General features: G+C 40.2%; 1 protein-coding gene across 2 annotated transcripts in view; it reads right to left on the bottom strand.

The window, feature by feature from the left end:
- Nucleotides 1–15,462, bottom strand: part of DPY19L1 (dpy-19 like C-mannosyltransferase 1) — a 73,071-nt gene that overhangs the window by 33,534 nt on the left and 24,075 nt on the right. For both annotated transcript variants that reach the window (XM_074340990.2, XM_074340989.2), the window contains exons 7-10: nucleotides 8,368–8,425; nucleotides 7,651–7,742; nucleotides 3,738–3,837; nucleotides 649–726 (exon numbers count right to left, since the gene is read on the bottom strand). In XM_074340990.2, coding sequence (XP_074197091.2) covers nucleotides 649–726; nucleotides 3,738–3,837; nucleotides 7,651–7,742; nucleotides 8,368–8,425 — 328 coding nt within the window. The remainder of the gene's footprint in view (nucleotides 1–648; nucleotides 727–3,737; nucleotides 3,838–7,650; nucleotides 7,743–8,367; nucleotides 8,426–15,462) is intronic.

The following is a 15,462-nucleotide window of genomic DNA, read 5'->3' as shown; positions in this document are numbered from 1 at the left end:
GCTCCAGCTGTCCCACCAACCTAGAATATTCTTCTCTGTGATATCTGCTTGGCTAACTTCCAGTCTTTGCTCCACTGCCCCCTTCTCAATAAGACCTGCCCTGACCGCCTCATTTGATACCTCAACCTCCCACGCCGACCTGGCACTCCTGATCTTCCTGGGGTACCATGACTTGATCTTTCCTTTTTTTCTATAGTCCTATCGCCTTCAAACATACTGTACAATTTACCTACTTACTGTATTTATCATTTGTCATCTCCCCTTCCTCTACTAGACTGTAACCAACATGTGTAGCTATACTCACTGGTATGTCCCATGTGCCCGGACATCTGGCACTCAGTAAATGAACATTCCACTTCATTTTAACAGAAGGCTCCTGGATAATATGCCATTCCATTTTCTCTTTCATGAATGTTCTCTTTTAATGATAACATGTAAGTAGGGCACAACTTCAATCAGATAATGCACCCCAAAGTAAAATTTTCTGGGTGGCCTATGTTAATTATATTACAGTTTTTGATTGACATTTGTTTTAATTATGGAATCATGTTATGACCTGTTTCAACCAAAACTAAATAAAATACTAATCAGGAATTTGTTTTAAGGTCAAATTCAATGGGGAAAAAAAACAAATTTAAAAACCATTACCATGTGTATATAAATGATCTTCTGTAGTTTGCATATATCAATGTATCCCACAACATGTACTGTGAATAAAGATGCAATCTGAAATTTAAAAAGAAGTTAAGTTAAAAATAAAAACTATACATACAATGACTATAAGAATGAAAGAAAGATTATCTTTATTTTTCTTTCAAATTGATTTTATTTATTTTGAAAGTGAATTCTTCAGTTTCCATCATCTTATCTGCCAACTTATAATTTAATTGGTTCATATATTAATATAGCAAATACTGGTTGATATTTTCGCTTCCATACGCAGCTCTCTCAATTAACCATGTAAATTATCTCCTTTGTGGATTATCCAAAGCAATACTCATTTTAATGTCAGGATGACTCTACTGTCAACATGTATAACTAAATTACAAAGTGCCTTGCCAAATCAAAAAATATGAAAATTTAATTACAACATATGACAATTAGAACATAATTGTAGAAGATACATTAAACTGAAAAAATGATTATGTAATAATGCATGGGTGTGTAAAAATACATTAACTCCTGCTTGTTAGTCACTCTTTACAAGTATCTCCATTAGTGTTCTCTTTCCTTTATTCAAATATTCAAGGGTTCGTTATAATCAAATTTATCAAATGTAAAATTAGAAGTACTTAACAAAGGTATTTTTAACTTTCTTTACAGTTTGGAGAAAACTGTGTACATATTTACCAAGAACTCTAAGAATGCTGGCATGATTTAGATGAATTGATTAAAATGATGATAATGCACCTCTTAGTAAAACATAGAGATATTATCCCAAACAATACTTCTCCGCCCTCATTCACGGAGAAAGCAATTCAAATTAAATTCTGTGCTTCTCCTACTACGCAAACATGGTTTAAACTAACTGTTAAACAGCTAAATACTTAATCATATAACTTAAGTTCCCTTCATCAAGTGTTTAATCTCCAAATAATCTACTACAAATGTTCCCATTAGCAAGAAAACCAAGGTTTGCCTTTATCCAGGCTTATCCCTGGGGAACACTGCACTGCTTACGAGTGACAGATGTGAGTAAATGTGGAAAAGTGTGTGTTGTTATTCCACATAAACCCCACAGAGAAGCACACTACCTCCTCCCCTCGTCCATGCAAACCCCCACCCCCACCCCCCAAAAAGCAGGCCACCGCCACTAACTGGAAGTAACAGGAACTGAGCGAGTTCCTGCTGATTCCAGTTAGTGGAGGTGGCCTGCTTTTTGCACCCCAGGGTCTCAGCAATACACAGCAGCCTACTGGGTCGAATTTTAAGGAGTGACTCTCAGGGACATTTTAAACCAAAAACATTTGAAATGTGATCACACTAAAGAAGACAAAAGAGTCTAAGAGATGCTATCAAAGAAAGAATTAAGTGCAAACAGAGCCTGCTTTTTACTTATTTTTTACTTTTTAAATTATTTCTTTTTTTTTCAGTTACAGTTGACATTCAATCTTATTTTATATTAGTTTCAGTGGTTAGACATTTATATAATTTGTGCAGTGATTTCCTCGATTAGTCTCATACCCACCTGGCACTATATGAGGTGTGAGCAAACAATACAGTGAATGTTTAAAATAAAATAAAAATGTATTACAGTAAAAGACACATTGTCATTAATCCCCCTCAAAATACTCCCCCTCATTTCGAACACACTTATCCCATCATTCTTGCCACTTTCTGAAGCAGTTCTGGGAGTCCTCTTTCCTGAGTGTCTTTACTTCATCTTCAATCATGACAACACTGCATGTCTCACTTCTGGTACAGCCATTTCTGTCAAATAAAAGCATTACGGTGTATCCTCATCCACCTTATTCACCGGATGACTCTTCTGGCTCTTTCACCAAAGTCAAAATGACCACGAAAGGAAAACATTTTGAATCGATTTGGGACATCGAGGCAGCCACGACAGCGCAACTAAAGACACTCACAAAAGAGGACTTCCAGAACTGCTTTAGAAAGTGGCAGGAACTATGTATGGGATAAGTGTGTTCAAAGGGAGGGGGAGTGTTTTGAGGGGAATTAATGGCATGTGTCTTTTTCTGCAATAAATCTTTTTAAACATTCACCGTATATTTTGATCACACCTCATACATAGTTGTTGCAACATTGACTGTATTCTCTATGCTGTACTTTACATCCCCATGACTAAGTTGTAACTACCAATTTGTACGTCTTAATCCTTTCACCTTTTTCACCCAGCTCCCCTAACTGACATCTTGCTAAGTAGCAGGTAATGTGTTAAGAGTTTTATGTACATTATCTCATCTAATCCTAACCACGACCAATAAAGTAGGTTCTTAAATTTCTCTATTTCACAAATGAGGAAATTGAAACTAAGAAAAGGTAAGCAGTTTGTCCAAGTCAAGAAACTAGTAAACAGAGTTAAGACTCAAATCCAGGTCTGACTTCATTCCTCAAGCAAGACTTCTCAAAGAACATTAAAAAGCAACTCTTAAACTGCTGGATATGAATACGAATGTGAATATGGCCGACACAATGAAGAAGTACAGGCAGTGGGGGGGCAGGGAGAGATAAACACACGGTTTGCTCCCTCTCTCCACAAGCTAGCTTCACCTTGTTTTACAGACCTCTGTTGGAAGAGCAGGAGAGATGAGTACATGAAAAGACGACACATAAATTACAGATTGGCAGGGGAGTTATATGGAGTATGAACTGTTTAGGTTTTTATCCTGGTACCTATGTGTATTTTTCCTAGGCATTAAGAATTTACAGTATTATTCATAAAAGGAATGCCTTTTACTGAAGAGAAATATTTAAGGTTGTAGCACCAGTCCGCTTTCAAGCACACTAACAAATATTGAATAACAAAGATAAAAGCACTCTTGCAAATTTGAGTTCAATAAATGCATTCTACTAGTATATAAATAATTAATACCCATTAATAAATAAATTTTATGTACTTCCCTACCCTAAACTTTGTTTAAAAGTATTAATTAAAAAAAACATTTTAGGACTCAGAATCATATAACATGTCAGTTCTATAATTCTGTACAAATGAGTTCACATAATTAAACATACTAAGCTTAATAAAGTTGAAATACATTAAAGCATCTTACCTGAGTAAGAAGTACGAACTGAGCAAACTGCCAGGGAAGCATGAAAAACACATTGGAAATGCAGAGAGCAATCAGGCTTCCTCGATAAAGTTTTGTAGCCCTAGAAAGACAAATAAAGACCAGTAAGTTTAACCACCAAATATTCATGCATGGCTCCAAACCACTGCATCTGAGAATCTCGAAACACAATCTGGTTAAAACATACACCAGACATAAAGTGAACCAGTGGGTCAGAAAGTACACCTCCTGACACTCAATTACAATTTTCTATGAAACAAACAAAGCCAGCCTAAGAGAGAGAGGGCATCTGGGTCAGCATATCCATTGAATTTTTTCAAACTATATTTTGGTGAATTCATAATCAACCATATTTAACGCTTCATTCAACAGATTCACGTGGAGAGACAGAGGATGTCTATGAAAAAGAAATCACAGAGAGCAGCACATTCTAGGTGTAAGGACAGTGCAGAAAAGCACTGCAAGAACTCAGAACATGGGCTAAGCAGCTGGGGGCGCGCGGGGGGGGGGGGCGTCTGTGGAGGATGTGGATGTGGGATAAAAGCTGGGTCCTGCACAGGTAAGTGACAGAAAAGAGAAGAGGAAAAGATGGGGGCATTCTGGACCCCCCTGCAGAGGCCTCGCTTTGGTTCTGACATGTCATTTAGGAGATTTTTAAGAGGGTGAAGTGATCTTATCTTTCATGTTGGTTTGAAGAACTACTTTCTCCCAAATCAGTGAGCCAATACAAAGCCGCCAACATATGTAGGAGCTCCATTAAGTGAAGTGTGTGCCGACAAACGGAGGTTACAATGTAGGTCGGTACCGTGGACTGAATAAGACCTTTTCCTTAGCATAAACCGACTGGGGCACTGCGTGTCACCATGGAACGCCTCTCTGTATTTCCTTAAGTATCCCCCTCTCCAAAGAGCACCTCTAGTCTAATCCAACTCTTTCTATCACACCCCTAAGTCAAGCAGTTTAAAATCCAGGTAACCTACTAATGAGTTACAAAATTAATTTATTAGATAAGAACGAGCCTTTTTAATAAGAGTGTGAAGCAGGGGTTCTAGTCCATGAAACTTGTTTCAGGTATTTGTGTACACGTGTGTATGGGAATATTGGGTCACAATGTAAAATGCATTTTTTATTTCTTGTACATCACAGTCAAAACGGTGGAAAGCCATTGTCTAAAATAAAGCCTTTCTCCACCGCTATTGAACACTGAATGTGGTTTTCATTTCATGGGTAATGAGACAGAGTTCTGAGCTGAATTTACTACTAATCTGGCTGCTGGGTACAGAACGCACTGGGGGAGAGAGGGATAAAGGGAGAGCAAGGAAATCCCACCTGGTGACGGCACGATCAGTACTGAACCAAGGAAACAGAAATACAAACATAAGCACCTGCCAGAACAACGAAGAACCAGGTAACACTGTGGCTGCTATTAGGTGATGCACATAAAACTGAATTTCTAAAAAGATTTAGAACACAAATCCAGTTTCACATAAAACACCTTTCTCACCTTATTTGTGAGTCAGTCCTGGCATCAGGAAGAGTCTCTTTTCCAGCTCTGTGCCAGGCCCTCAGTACCCGCAGCCTACGGCAGCAATGCTCACCTGAGCCATTCACCCGGTGACCCTGACATCGTGAGATGTCAACGACAGGTGGAAACCGGGAGCTAAACAAAATGGCTACGCCAGCAAAGGAGACGGAATTCACTGATAAGGACGAACTATGAGAAGATTCAGATGAGCAACAGAGAGAAGGCTGCCATCCTTCGCAAGAAAGGCAAGAAGTCTGCTATGACTCCAGGAAAGGAGGACGTGGTCTGCCCAGGCTAAAAGGTCCCATTTACCAGGAAAGCAGCTGACACCCCAGGGAAATGAAAGCAGCCGCCATACTTCCGCACCCATGAAAAATCCCCTAAAACTTTGCTGCAAAAACCAAAAGTAAAGACAGGAATGAGCAGGCGGATGAGGCTAACACAACAATGAGTAGGAGGTAAAGACAACATAAAGAGCCTGCCCCCAAAGCCCTGGAGAACAAGACAGAAGACTCTAACAGGAAGGGCAGCCCCACGCCGGCCGGCCGAATAATGGCCTCCAAAGAGCTCCGCGTTCCCCAAAAATTGTACGTCACATTACCTGACAAAGGGGAATTAAGGTTACAAATCAGCTGACCTTCAGATAGGGAGACTATCCTGGATTATCCAGGCCAAAGGTAATCACAGAGGTCCTTACAAGTCAGAGACCAAGGCTGGAGTAAACTGCCGGGAGAGAGACTCACTGCACCACTGCTAGCTTTGAAGAAAGAAGGGGCCACAAGCCACGGATGCAGTGGCCTCCAGAAGCTGGAAAGGGTAAGGAAACTGACCCTTGAGCCTCCAGGAGAGCAGCCCTGCTGACCCCTCGAGTTTCGGGTTTCTGACCTACAGAACTGTCAGAGGCAAGACGATAAACCTGCTTGCGGTGATTTGCTAAGGCAGCAGGAGGAAACCAGCAGAACCTCCTGCAGTACATCCCTCAGGGGGCACAGGCAGCTGGGCTTGGCAGGTACAGCAGTACCACCCACGCTGCCCAGGTCAGAGCAGATCAGCCAGGGAGTGTGAGCAGAAGCAAAGGCTCTCCTTTGGGTTGAAGACAGGAGCAGAGGTCAAAGCAAAGCAAAAATCGGAGACTGACAGGCAGTCTGCTATGTGTATTATGTTGGAGAAACGAGCTAAGATTCTGGCAGCGGGGAGTTCGACGACGTTCGTACACACAGCATTTCTCCCTGGGGTGTCTGAGAAGGGAACATCGATGCAGGTGCCTCAGAGCTAAAGCGTATGAGTTCACAGAACTCTTGATCTTTATTTGAAGATGCTAAAGAAGCTTTAAATCCCATAGTAAGAGGAATTTAGGAGACAACAATCAGGCTGGAGTTGCAGAGACTGAGAGCTAACATAGAATTCGCCACCCACCTCACATTCTGTGAAAGGCCTGTCTAAAAACACTGCATAATAGCCAAAGCCAAGCAATGGCTCTATTCATGCTGAGATCGTCACAGAGGGGATCGGCCCACCCCGTGTTCGGCGTAACAGACTTCAACCGGGTTCCCCTGAATTCTTCAGATCACTGGCGGGATTGCTTAGTCCGAGTCACCTTCATGTTTTCGTCATGCTTCATTCTTTTTCATAGGCCCCATTTTGTTTTGTTTTTACCCTCTGAATGAAGGCTGCACTCATCTAAACTCCATATTGTCAGCAGAAGAGGAGACAGACAACTGTTCAGTCCGCTCTTCCCACTTGTGTGTTTCTGGATCTCTGCTGGGTCTCTGCTGAAGGCTAGACACACATGGACAGCCCAGTCTAATCCTGAATTTTCAGCAGGAATTCTCCTAACACATCGTTGGTCTACCGAGGCGGTTTCTTTGTATCCCTAACATCTGATTCTCAGGCATCCTAAACAAACGTAGGATGAAGACTTACATGTATTCATGTGTTTGACCACAGCTATTCTACGAACTGTTCTCTGCTTTGAAGGACTTTGTCTCTCTCATAGGGTACACTCTACTGCCACCTGCTTTCCCCTTTCTTCCTGCCTACTGTTGGGAGACTGTGGTGGCAGCAGAAAATGACCTGGGAAAGTGCAGATGGCAGAAGAAGTAGACGCAGATTTGCTGCTCCTCAAGCAGTATCTGCACAGCACCAAGAAAAAGGAAGAAGACTGGAAGGCACGTTAGGAAAATGTTTTTGGCAGTGAATAGTTTGAAATTATACTATTAAAATACCTTTATGAATTCAATCTCGCATCAGCATCATCTTAATTATTTTATTGTATTGCTTGTTTTTATTATGGAAGCTTAAAAATTCTAGCGTAAGTTGTTGAATGCAGAACAAACTTGACAACAACTACCAAGGACAAGTCCAAGTTACCTGAGAATATGAGTCACCAGCAACATCTGAAGTACAAGGAATGGATACGAGAAGCTTTCTCGCAGAGGTGGCGTCCACATCACACGGGTACACTGAAAAAAATTCATGGTTATGGTCTATTTGCTAAATTTGCTAAGTGAGATACACCAAGTGAAAGCTACTTGTAAGTACAAAGAGAAGGTTTTTTTCCCCATAAATTGAAATGGTGTGTTACAAAACACCATTTAATAATTACTACTTAATAATAATTAACAATAATAATCAAAGTTTAATATAAATACATTAAAATACAAACTCGACAGAGCTGCTACACACCAAAAAGTTATTCCCACACAAGGAAGTTAACTATACCCATGGCTAGCTTATGTCTATTACAGCTAACACGTGAACTTTCAGTTTAAAATTATAGAAAGAATTGATACAGAATCACTATTTCTTCAAATTATTAAGAGGTATATCACATAAAAGATATTATGATCATGAAAAGTTGACTTAAAATAAATGCTAGTGTTTAAAATTTGAATCAAAGTAAGATCAAACATTTAAAGAATGTTACTGTAGATTTTAAAGAAATTAAATTTTAAAAAGAAACCTATAATTCTGTAAGTAAACGCTCCTAAATTTAAAAAGACTATTTGACTATCTAAAGAAGAAACTTGTATTTCTAGAAGGAAAACCCATAAAGATTTTAGAAGTAAATACTTGTTGACGACCTACCTCTCCATGATTGAAAAAGAAGCACAACACCGTAACCAGGCCTCCTAATTGGCTGCCGCTGGAAAAGAGAGTATGAAAATGTAACTCAAATAACAGAAACCCAGGTCAGTCCTAATAAAACCTTGAGATAATGTAACATATAACCTTCCATCACTACAAACATGTTAGCCACAGTAGAACTCTACTATGCTTATTTACAAAAATAGCTTATTTCCTCTAAAGTACGGTAGTCAAAATAAGTTTCATTTTTTAACAATCACTTCCATCTTCGAATGTACAGAACACACAAACTGACAGGGAATAAGAAATTTTTAAGTCATATTACTGAGCATCATGCAACCTGAACGTTCTTTTTCTTTTTCTTTACCCTTTAGAACCACATATTTATGGTGTCCTTCAGCATTTCTCACACTATTGTCCTTGGGATACATGCTATACATTCAGGAAAAGGGAGGGGGGGAGCGTACAGAAAAGGGCTTAATAGTCATAAAGTTGGAAAATACCACACTCCATCCCCGAGCTACTATTCTACAGGACATGCTTGTGAAACATTAGGTTTCAGCTAAATTTTTATCTTTCATTTGTTTTCAAAAAATGAAATACAACACAAATCAGCACAGGTGGCCGGTCAGACTTGGAAGAAGACGGGGTGACGTCTGCAGGTTCAGTGGAGTTGCCTCTTTCCCTACAGAGTTGGAGTCACAGCCACTTGCTGCTCAAGAGAAGAGGAAAGGAGGGAAAACAGAAGGGCCACAGAGCTGTCTTTAAAGGATCAACTGAAGTTCAAAGCCACAAATTCACAGAGACACTAATGGTAGGATTACGTGATTTTTCCCCACTGGTTATCGACCAGGACTGGCAGAAACGGAACATAAAGGGGCAAAGAAACAGCATATTGGCCAGAGAGTAGTTGAAGTGATGGATCACAGAAATAACAGGGACAGATAAAGTTGCTAGAAAGTAGTGAGAACAGCATAGGCCAGGGAGCGGAAGTCAGTCAGGGGCCTCTCCTCAGAGACGCAGCACGTCTCCTTCAAAAGACTCCAGGCTTCATTGGGGGATGAGACAACGCAAAGGTTAAGAATGAGGTAGAGAGAGAGAGAAAGAGAGAGAGAGGGAGGGAGGGAGGGAGGGAGGGGCTGATTTATATTATCATAATATTCTGAATTTATTCCAACAAGAGAAAAAGTACAGAGGTCAACATATTTTTTAAAAACGGTTTCCTCCTTGCCACCCTCCCCCACAGTCTTCACCTGAGAGAATCAGTATTAACATTTGTGTGTGTGCCCATCCTTCCAAATCTTTTTCTAAGCCATGCAAACATATATTTTAATGTGATCATAGTATTAACATCCCTCTGAAATTTGTTCCTCTTCTAATTAATCTATTGTGAATACACGTAGCCCAAGGTACTCTTTTTAAGAGAAGTCAAATATTACATAGTGTAAATATACTGCAATTTGTTCATCCCTTTCCCTGTTATTGGACATACAGATATTTCTCAATTCCTTGCTATGATGATAAAAAAAGTTAAAATAAATATCCTTGTGCATGTAGATACTGGTGCTTTTATTTCTACAGGATGGACTGGGAGACTGCCAAGTCAAAGACTGAACTCTCCACACATGCCGCCCCCCAGCGCAGGAGGGGCCTGCTTCTCTTTCACACGGCACCTGATAGGCCCAGACCCTGTCACGTTTTGCCCGTCAGGTAGGTGGAAACTTTTTTCTCACTGTTATTTTGATTTGTATGTCCTGCCTAGTTGTACAGATCATCAGTTTAGTGGGTTTGTTTTTTGTTTTTTTGACAATGTGCATTTTCTTTTCTGTCAATTGTCTGTTCACATTCTTGTACATTTTTCAGTTGGACTGTCTGTATCCCTATTTAAAGATCAAGGATATCAATTTTTTTACTATTATGTTATGCTTAACTAACCAGGGAGGCAGATTTTCTGGTACCATTTCATGCTTTGTTTATCTACAAGGAATGCTCTGAGTTATAATCACTATCAAAGGATGTGACTTGCAATAATTCTACAATAGTTCCCTAGCATTTACATCCCTCCCCTGCAATCCTTAGAGACTACCACAGAGGTCATTTCATTTTGCTAAACAGAAAAGATGCAGTAATCAGAATACTTAACATTAATTTTTTCTATTATAGCTGATCAGCTGATATTTCAGCATTCTCTAGCGGTTTAAAAAAAGTTTCTTCTGCAATATTACCACCAACTGTCAGAAAATATGTAAGTTCCTATGATGCAAAACATTGCAAGCTTGCTAAACACATTTACCACATTTACTCATGTCTCCTTCACCTTTGCACCTCCATTGCCTCAGATATAAAATGAGAAGGTAAGAACGTAAAAGACCTTAAAAATACTTTTCAGTTCTGACATTTAATAATTTGATGATTTTCTTCTTAAGTGACACATGGATTGAAAGCAATTGTCACATTTTGGTAAGCTTCATTAATCAGTGAGGGTTTTCCCTCTAGTATTTACCAAAGAATGATGAAACATGCAAAGTTCAACATTCAAACAAAAAAAGAAAAGGAATCACAGCTAATTCAAAATGACATTAAATAACTCGGGCAGTTAGTTTTCTCGCTGTGTAAATGCTTGAGAGAGAGAACATGAGAGAATCATTTGGAAATCACTAAATCAAGAGAACCCAGCCTCCAGGTTGAGATGTAAGGCTTCAGCCCGCAGCAGCCAGGTGAGGAAGTGCGCAGCAGGCCTGCCTGAGAGCTGAGCATCTTCCCCAAACCTGCGGGAGGGGACACTGGAGCACCGAGGGAAGAGACGGTGGGGAAGAGAATGAGAAGCAGGAAGGCTGAGAAACGTTCTCGGCTTAGCCCTCCCACTCAATCTGTTATAAGCAACTAATTAATGGCTTTAATTTCATCTTTGTCTGCCAGGGCCAAGAAACAGAATATTTTATTTACTCGCTTGTGAAGTTCCCAATTCTTCACTGTAGCTGCCCTCGTGTCTAGTACTGAGCTTTGCCCACGGCAGAGACCCAAAAGGTAGCTGAGGAGTCAATGAAAACATAAAAGGAAACATAAGAATTATTCAATCTCAAGATGGATGGTGTCTTTTTTATGAAACTTGAGGTCAAATGTCCCTCACCTTCCTGTCATTACTTCCCTGGGTCCCCGGCCCAGACGTAGGCGCCTGCTGCTCATCAGCGCCCTGTGTTCCGTGGAGCCTCTGCTGGGACCCAGCCCCGACCCTCCATCCACACGCTGACGGGGCCTCCAGAATCTCCAGCCCATGGTGAACACTTCCTTCCCGGCACCCTCGGCCTCTAGCCAGGGGCTCCCCTTTCCTCCCGCCCCGAAACATCATTGTCCTCCGAGAAAACGCTCCGCGCGCTCCCTGACCGCTCCAGGCCCGAGGTGACGCCAGGAGCTGCGTCTAGGGCCACTTCCACACCCTGCGCCTGGACCTTTTGTTAAACCCTGCTCTCTCTAGAAGTGCAAGGATGCCAGAGATGTTCTGGCGGAAGAAACCAACAGAATTTTGTGACGAGTTGGATTTAGGATATAACTCAAGGGGAAAGTGATATAATGACATGAAAAGGGGCAGGTTTTCGAGTAAAGACGCCAATATTTTCAACCAATAACTCTCATCAATTTATGCATACTGAAGAGAAATACTTATCTTTTAAATATTCATATACAACTGTTAGGCCAGATGATTAAAGATGTGCTAGCGGGCCAAGCTACTAGAACATGCCAAAAAAACAAAACAAAACAAAAAAAACCCATGGAGCTGGAAAAGTTTGAGCTGGTACAATCCACAACCTATTTAAAACACACCTGCAGCCGAAAATGCAGCCTGCATAAACAGTGAAAGCTTGAATTTTTAAAATGAAAACCAAAAAAAAGTCAAATGAAACAATGGAAGCAAAACTGGCATAAAGAATATGAAATTCAACTTTTCTTAAAATAGGTGGGTACGGGGGAGGAGTAAAGAATTGATATAAAAAGCTAGTCTGTGCGAAACCAAAGCCTAAAAAGAATACCGAGTCACTGCGCAGGTAACTTGGGTTGGGTAAGGAGAAGAGAGAAGAGGAAAACTGGGTATATTACCTACGACTGTTCACTTCAGGATAGAAAGGGGACATTGAGCAAAATTAAAAGGGAGGTTTGACATAGAGACTAATCTTTCAGGCCCTCAGGGCTTCTAGAACACATCTAGAAATAAAATAGTGCTAACAGAATTCTTTCTGGAATCAAAGAAGCCACTATGAACTTCTAGTAACCACAGAAAAGGGAGAAAAACAGAAAATCAGAAGATGAACGCAGGGTGCTCTCTGACTGGTTGGTTCCTCAGGCAGAAGAAAAGGCGTCTTTCTGATGACTAGCTATGTCTGCAGAAGAACAGCCAGGTTTTCTCACAAACGCTGAGAAGCAATGGAGAACTGAGTGAAGACAGATCAAGAAAGGTAAATATTCAAAAGAGGAGGAAAAGGTCAGAGTGGCCACAGTGACACTGAGCAGCAAACAGTAAATGTATAGGAATTCATAAAAAGATCATTACAAAGTTTTCTTAAATAACCACCTCAGTACATTAGAGGGAACGGAAAAGAGGGACGTGAATACTGGCCCCTGCCTGGGTGAGTGTGCTCAGGCCTTCTCATGGTAAGTGTCCACAGACAAGAGGCGGGGGCAGGGAACGGTCACTGGTACCCAGTGTCACTCCTGCACGAGGAGGTTAAGAATCCTGAGCCCCCTAGACTCTCTTTACCCGTCTGCTGGTAAACAAAGGAGCTACAAGATGAAAGGAGCCTGGGTCTCCTCCCCGCCCCCAAAGCGGCTTCCGGTTTGAATGTTCTGATAGAAAACCCACTCCGCAGTAAGTCCCAGCCACCTTACAACCTTCTAACTACCTTTTCCAAGCCGCCTCATTTCAAATATAAATTGCAGATTAAGGATCCACAGACTGTGAGAAAGCTTTCAATGGAAAAATAGAGCCCAATACAAATTCAAGGGGGACCTGGAGGTATAAAGAGACAATGCAAGAGGCAGAAAAAAACTGCAAACTCAAAATTCAGTAGGAAAGTTGGAATCTCTCAGAAAGTACAATAAAAAAATAACATAGAAAAAAAACCCTAAGAAAATTAGGTTTCAATCCAAGAGTTCCACTGTCCAAACAATAGGATTCTGAGAAAAACGAGACAGTGGAGAAGAGAAAGTCACCAAAGGAATAATACTAGTAAAAGTTTTCCCCAGAATGGAAGAATGGAACTGTCCAGATCAAAAGAATGAAACAATATTTATCACATCATGACCTTTGGGACACTATAGAGAAAAAAAAACCTAAAAGCTGCCAGAAGGAAAAAATAAGCCACATTCCAAAGAACGTGATGGCAGGTTGAACAACACTCAACTTTTGAAAAGCTATACTGAATCTTAGAAGACAGTGGAACAAAGTCTAAGGAAAAATGAAATTCTAAAACTAGCCAAATCAGTCAACAACTATAAAAGTAAAATAAAATTCCAACATAAAAGGTATTTTTTAAATTACCTCCATCGACTCTTTCTTGGGAATTGCTTGAGGATGGGATCCTCCAAAATGAAGGAATAATCAAGAAAGAAGACAGTGTAGGACTCAGGCAACAGTAAATGAACAGGAGAGAACAGGGGGCATTCTCAGGATGGTGGTGACCACATGTCCCAGGACAACAGCTGGGTGATAAGCCTAGAGAAGGACCCGTCTGGGGTCAAACCAGGAGACAGAGGGGTCCAGGAAGGAGGCACCAGAGGTGCGCGAGGGAGAGTTGAAATGATGGATGTTACACATTTGGCAAAGTATAAAAGTTTTACACTTCAGTTGTAGATTTGGAGTTACCTGGCATATAGAAAACTACAGGAAAAAATCTGTTACCAAGTAAACGATGATTTATACTACTTGACTCAGCAGCAAGCAATATGTGTACCATCATAATAACGTGAATATGGGCTACTGGTTTACACACTAGAATCACTGAGGTTTCAGAGACCTGAAAGTGGTTTTTCTGGACAAAGGGATGGTGGATGGTAGAGACAGATGGGGCAAGGGACGGCTGCTTCGTTTCATCACAAAGAGTCAAATAATGCCACAGTCGTTTACGTGTGCACAAAATAATGACAACTAATTTTTAAAACATACTAGTAATATCATACCCAGCTGTCGAACAAAGTAACAGAAAGAAAATTGTTCAATTAACTTATTTGGGGACTTGTTGATATTTGTCAGACAAAAAGCTATGAGGGAAAAAAAATCATAAGAAATTTCCAGGTAACATTAAAACAGATGTTCGTATTCACCATGAAAGGAAACAAAACAGTACATTTTACTAATTTTGGCTTGGAAACCATTATAAGAGAACCTTTCAAAAAACAAACTTAACCACCAGAAACTGTCGAACCATTCAAAATGTTGGCGTTAGGAGCACAATACTATGTGGAGGATGACAAATCATGGAGATGTATGATCACAAAAACTGACATTCAAGGGAACAGAAATGCCACACACAACATGTTACCTGTCATTCAAATTTATAAAACAGCAACAAAATGAGTCTAAGAAAAATTAATTGATGGAGAAACTATTAGAATGACTATAAAATCACACACATGTATGAGAACTAAAAATGGAGCAAAATAGGATCCTGATAAATGGAAACACTAGAAAGAGTAAACTTCTACATATCAAACAGAAATAAACAATGCCTACAGAAGTACTAGTGTAAGAACAGCAAAATCCTGGCAACCTCAGAACCTCTAGGAAATGAACTATTCCAGAAAAGATAGTGTTAAGTCTAGATCCTTCTAAGTGCCATGCTCTTTTGAAATATTTTTATAAAACGTTTTTCTGAAATGTAAATTCTACTCTCTTTGGAAAGTAACAGCTTTTTCTTCATTACTTGGTGTCTTTGAATACATATTAACTAAAGCTGCAAATAACTGAGTTACTATTAGAAAGAAGATTTCAAATGTATTCATAAAGATAGCAGAACACTGCAGTTGAAAACACACACTGGAGCCTGTGTTCAAATCCCAACTCTGCAACTGACTAGCTATGTGACCTTGGGAGACATATTTAAT

Source organism: Rhinolophus sinicus, chromosome 4, assembly GCF_057876585.1.
Source record: "Rhinolophus sinicus isolate RSI-liver-muscle chromosome 4, RSI-T2T, whole genome shotgun sequence".
NCBI lineage: Eukaryota > Metazoa > Chordata > Mammalia > Chiroptera > Rhinolophidae > Rhinolophus > Rhinolophus sinicus.
The sequence above is the reverse complement of the archived record's forward strand: the minus strand, read 5'-3'. Positions and strand labels throughout refer to the sequence as shown.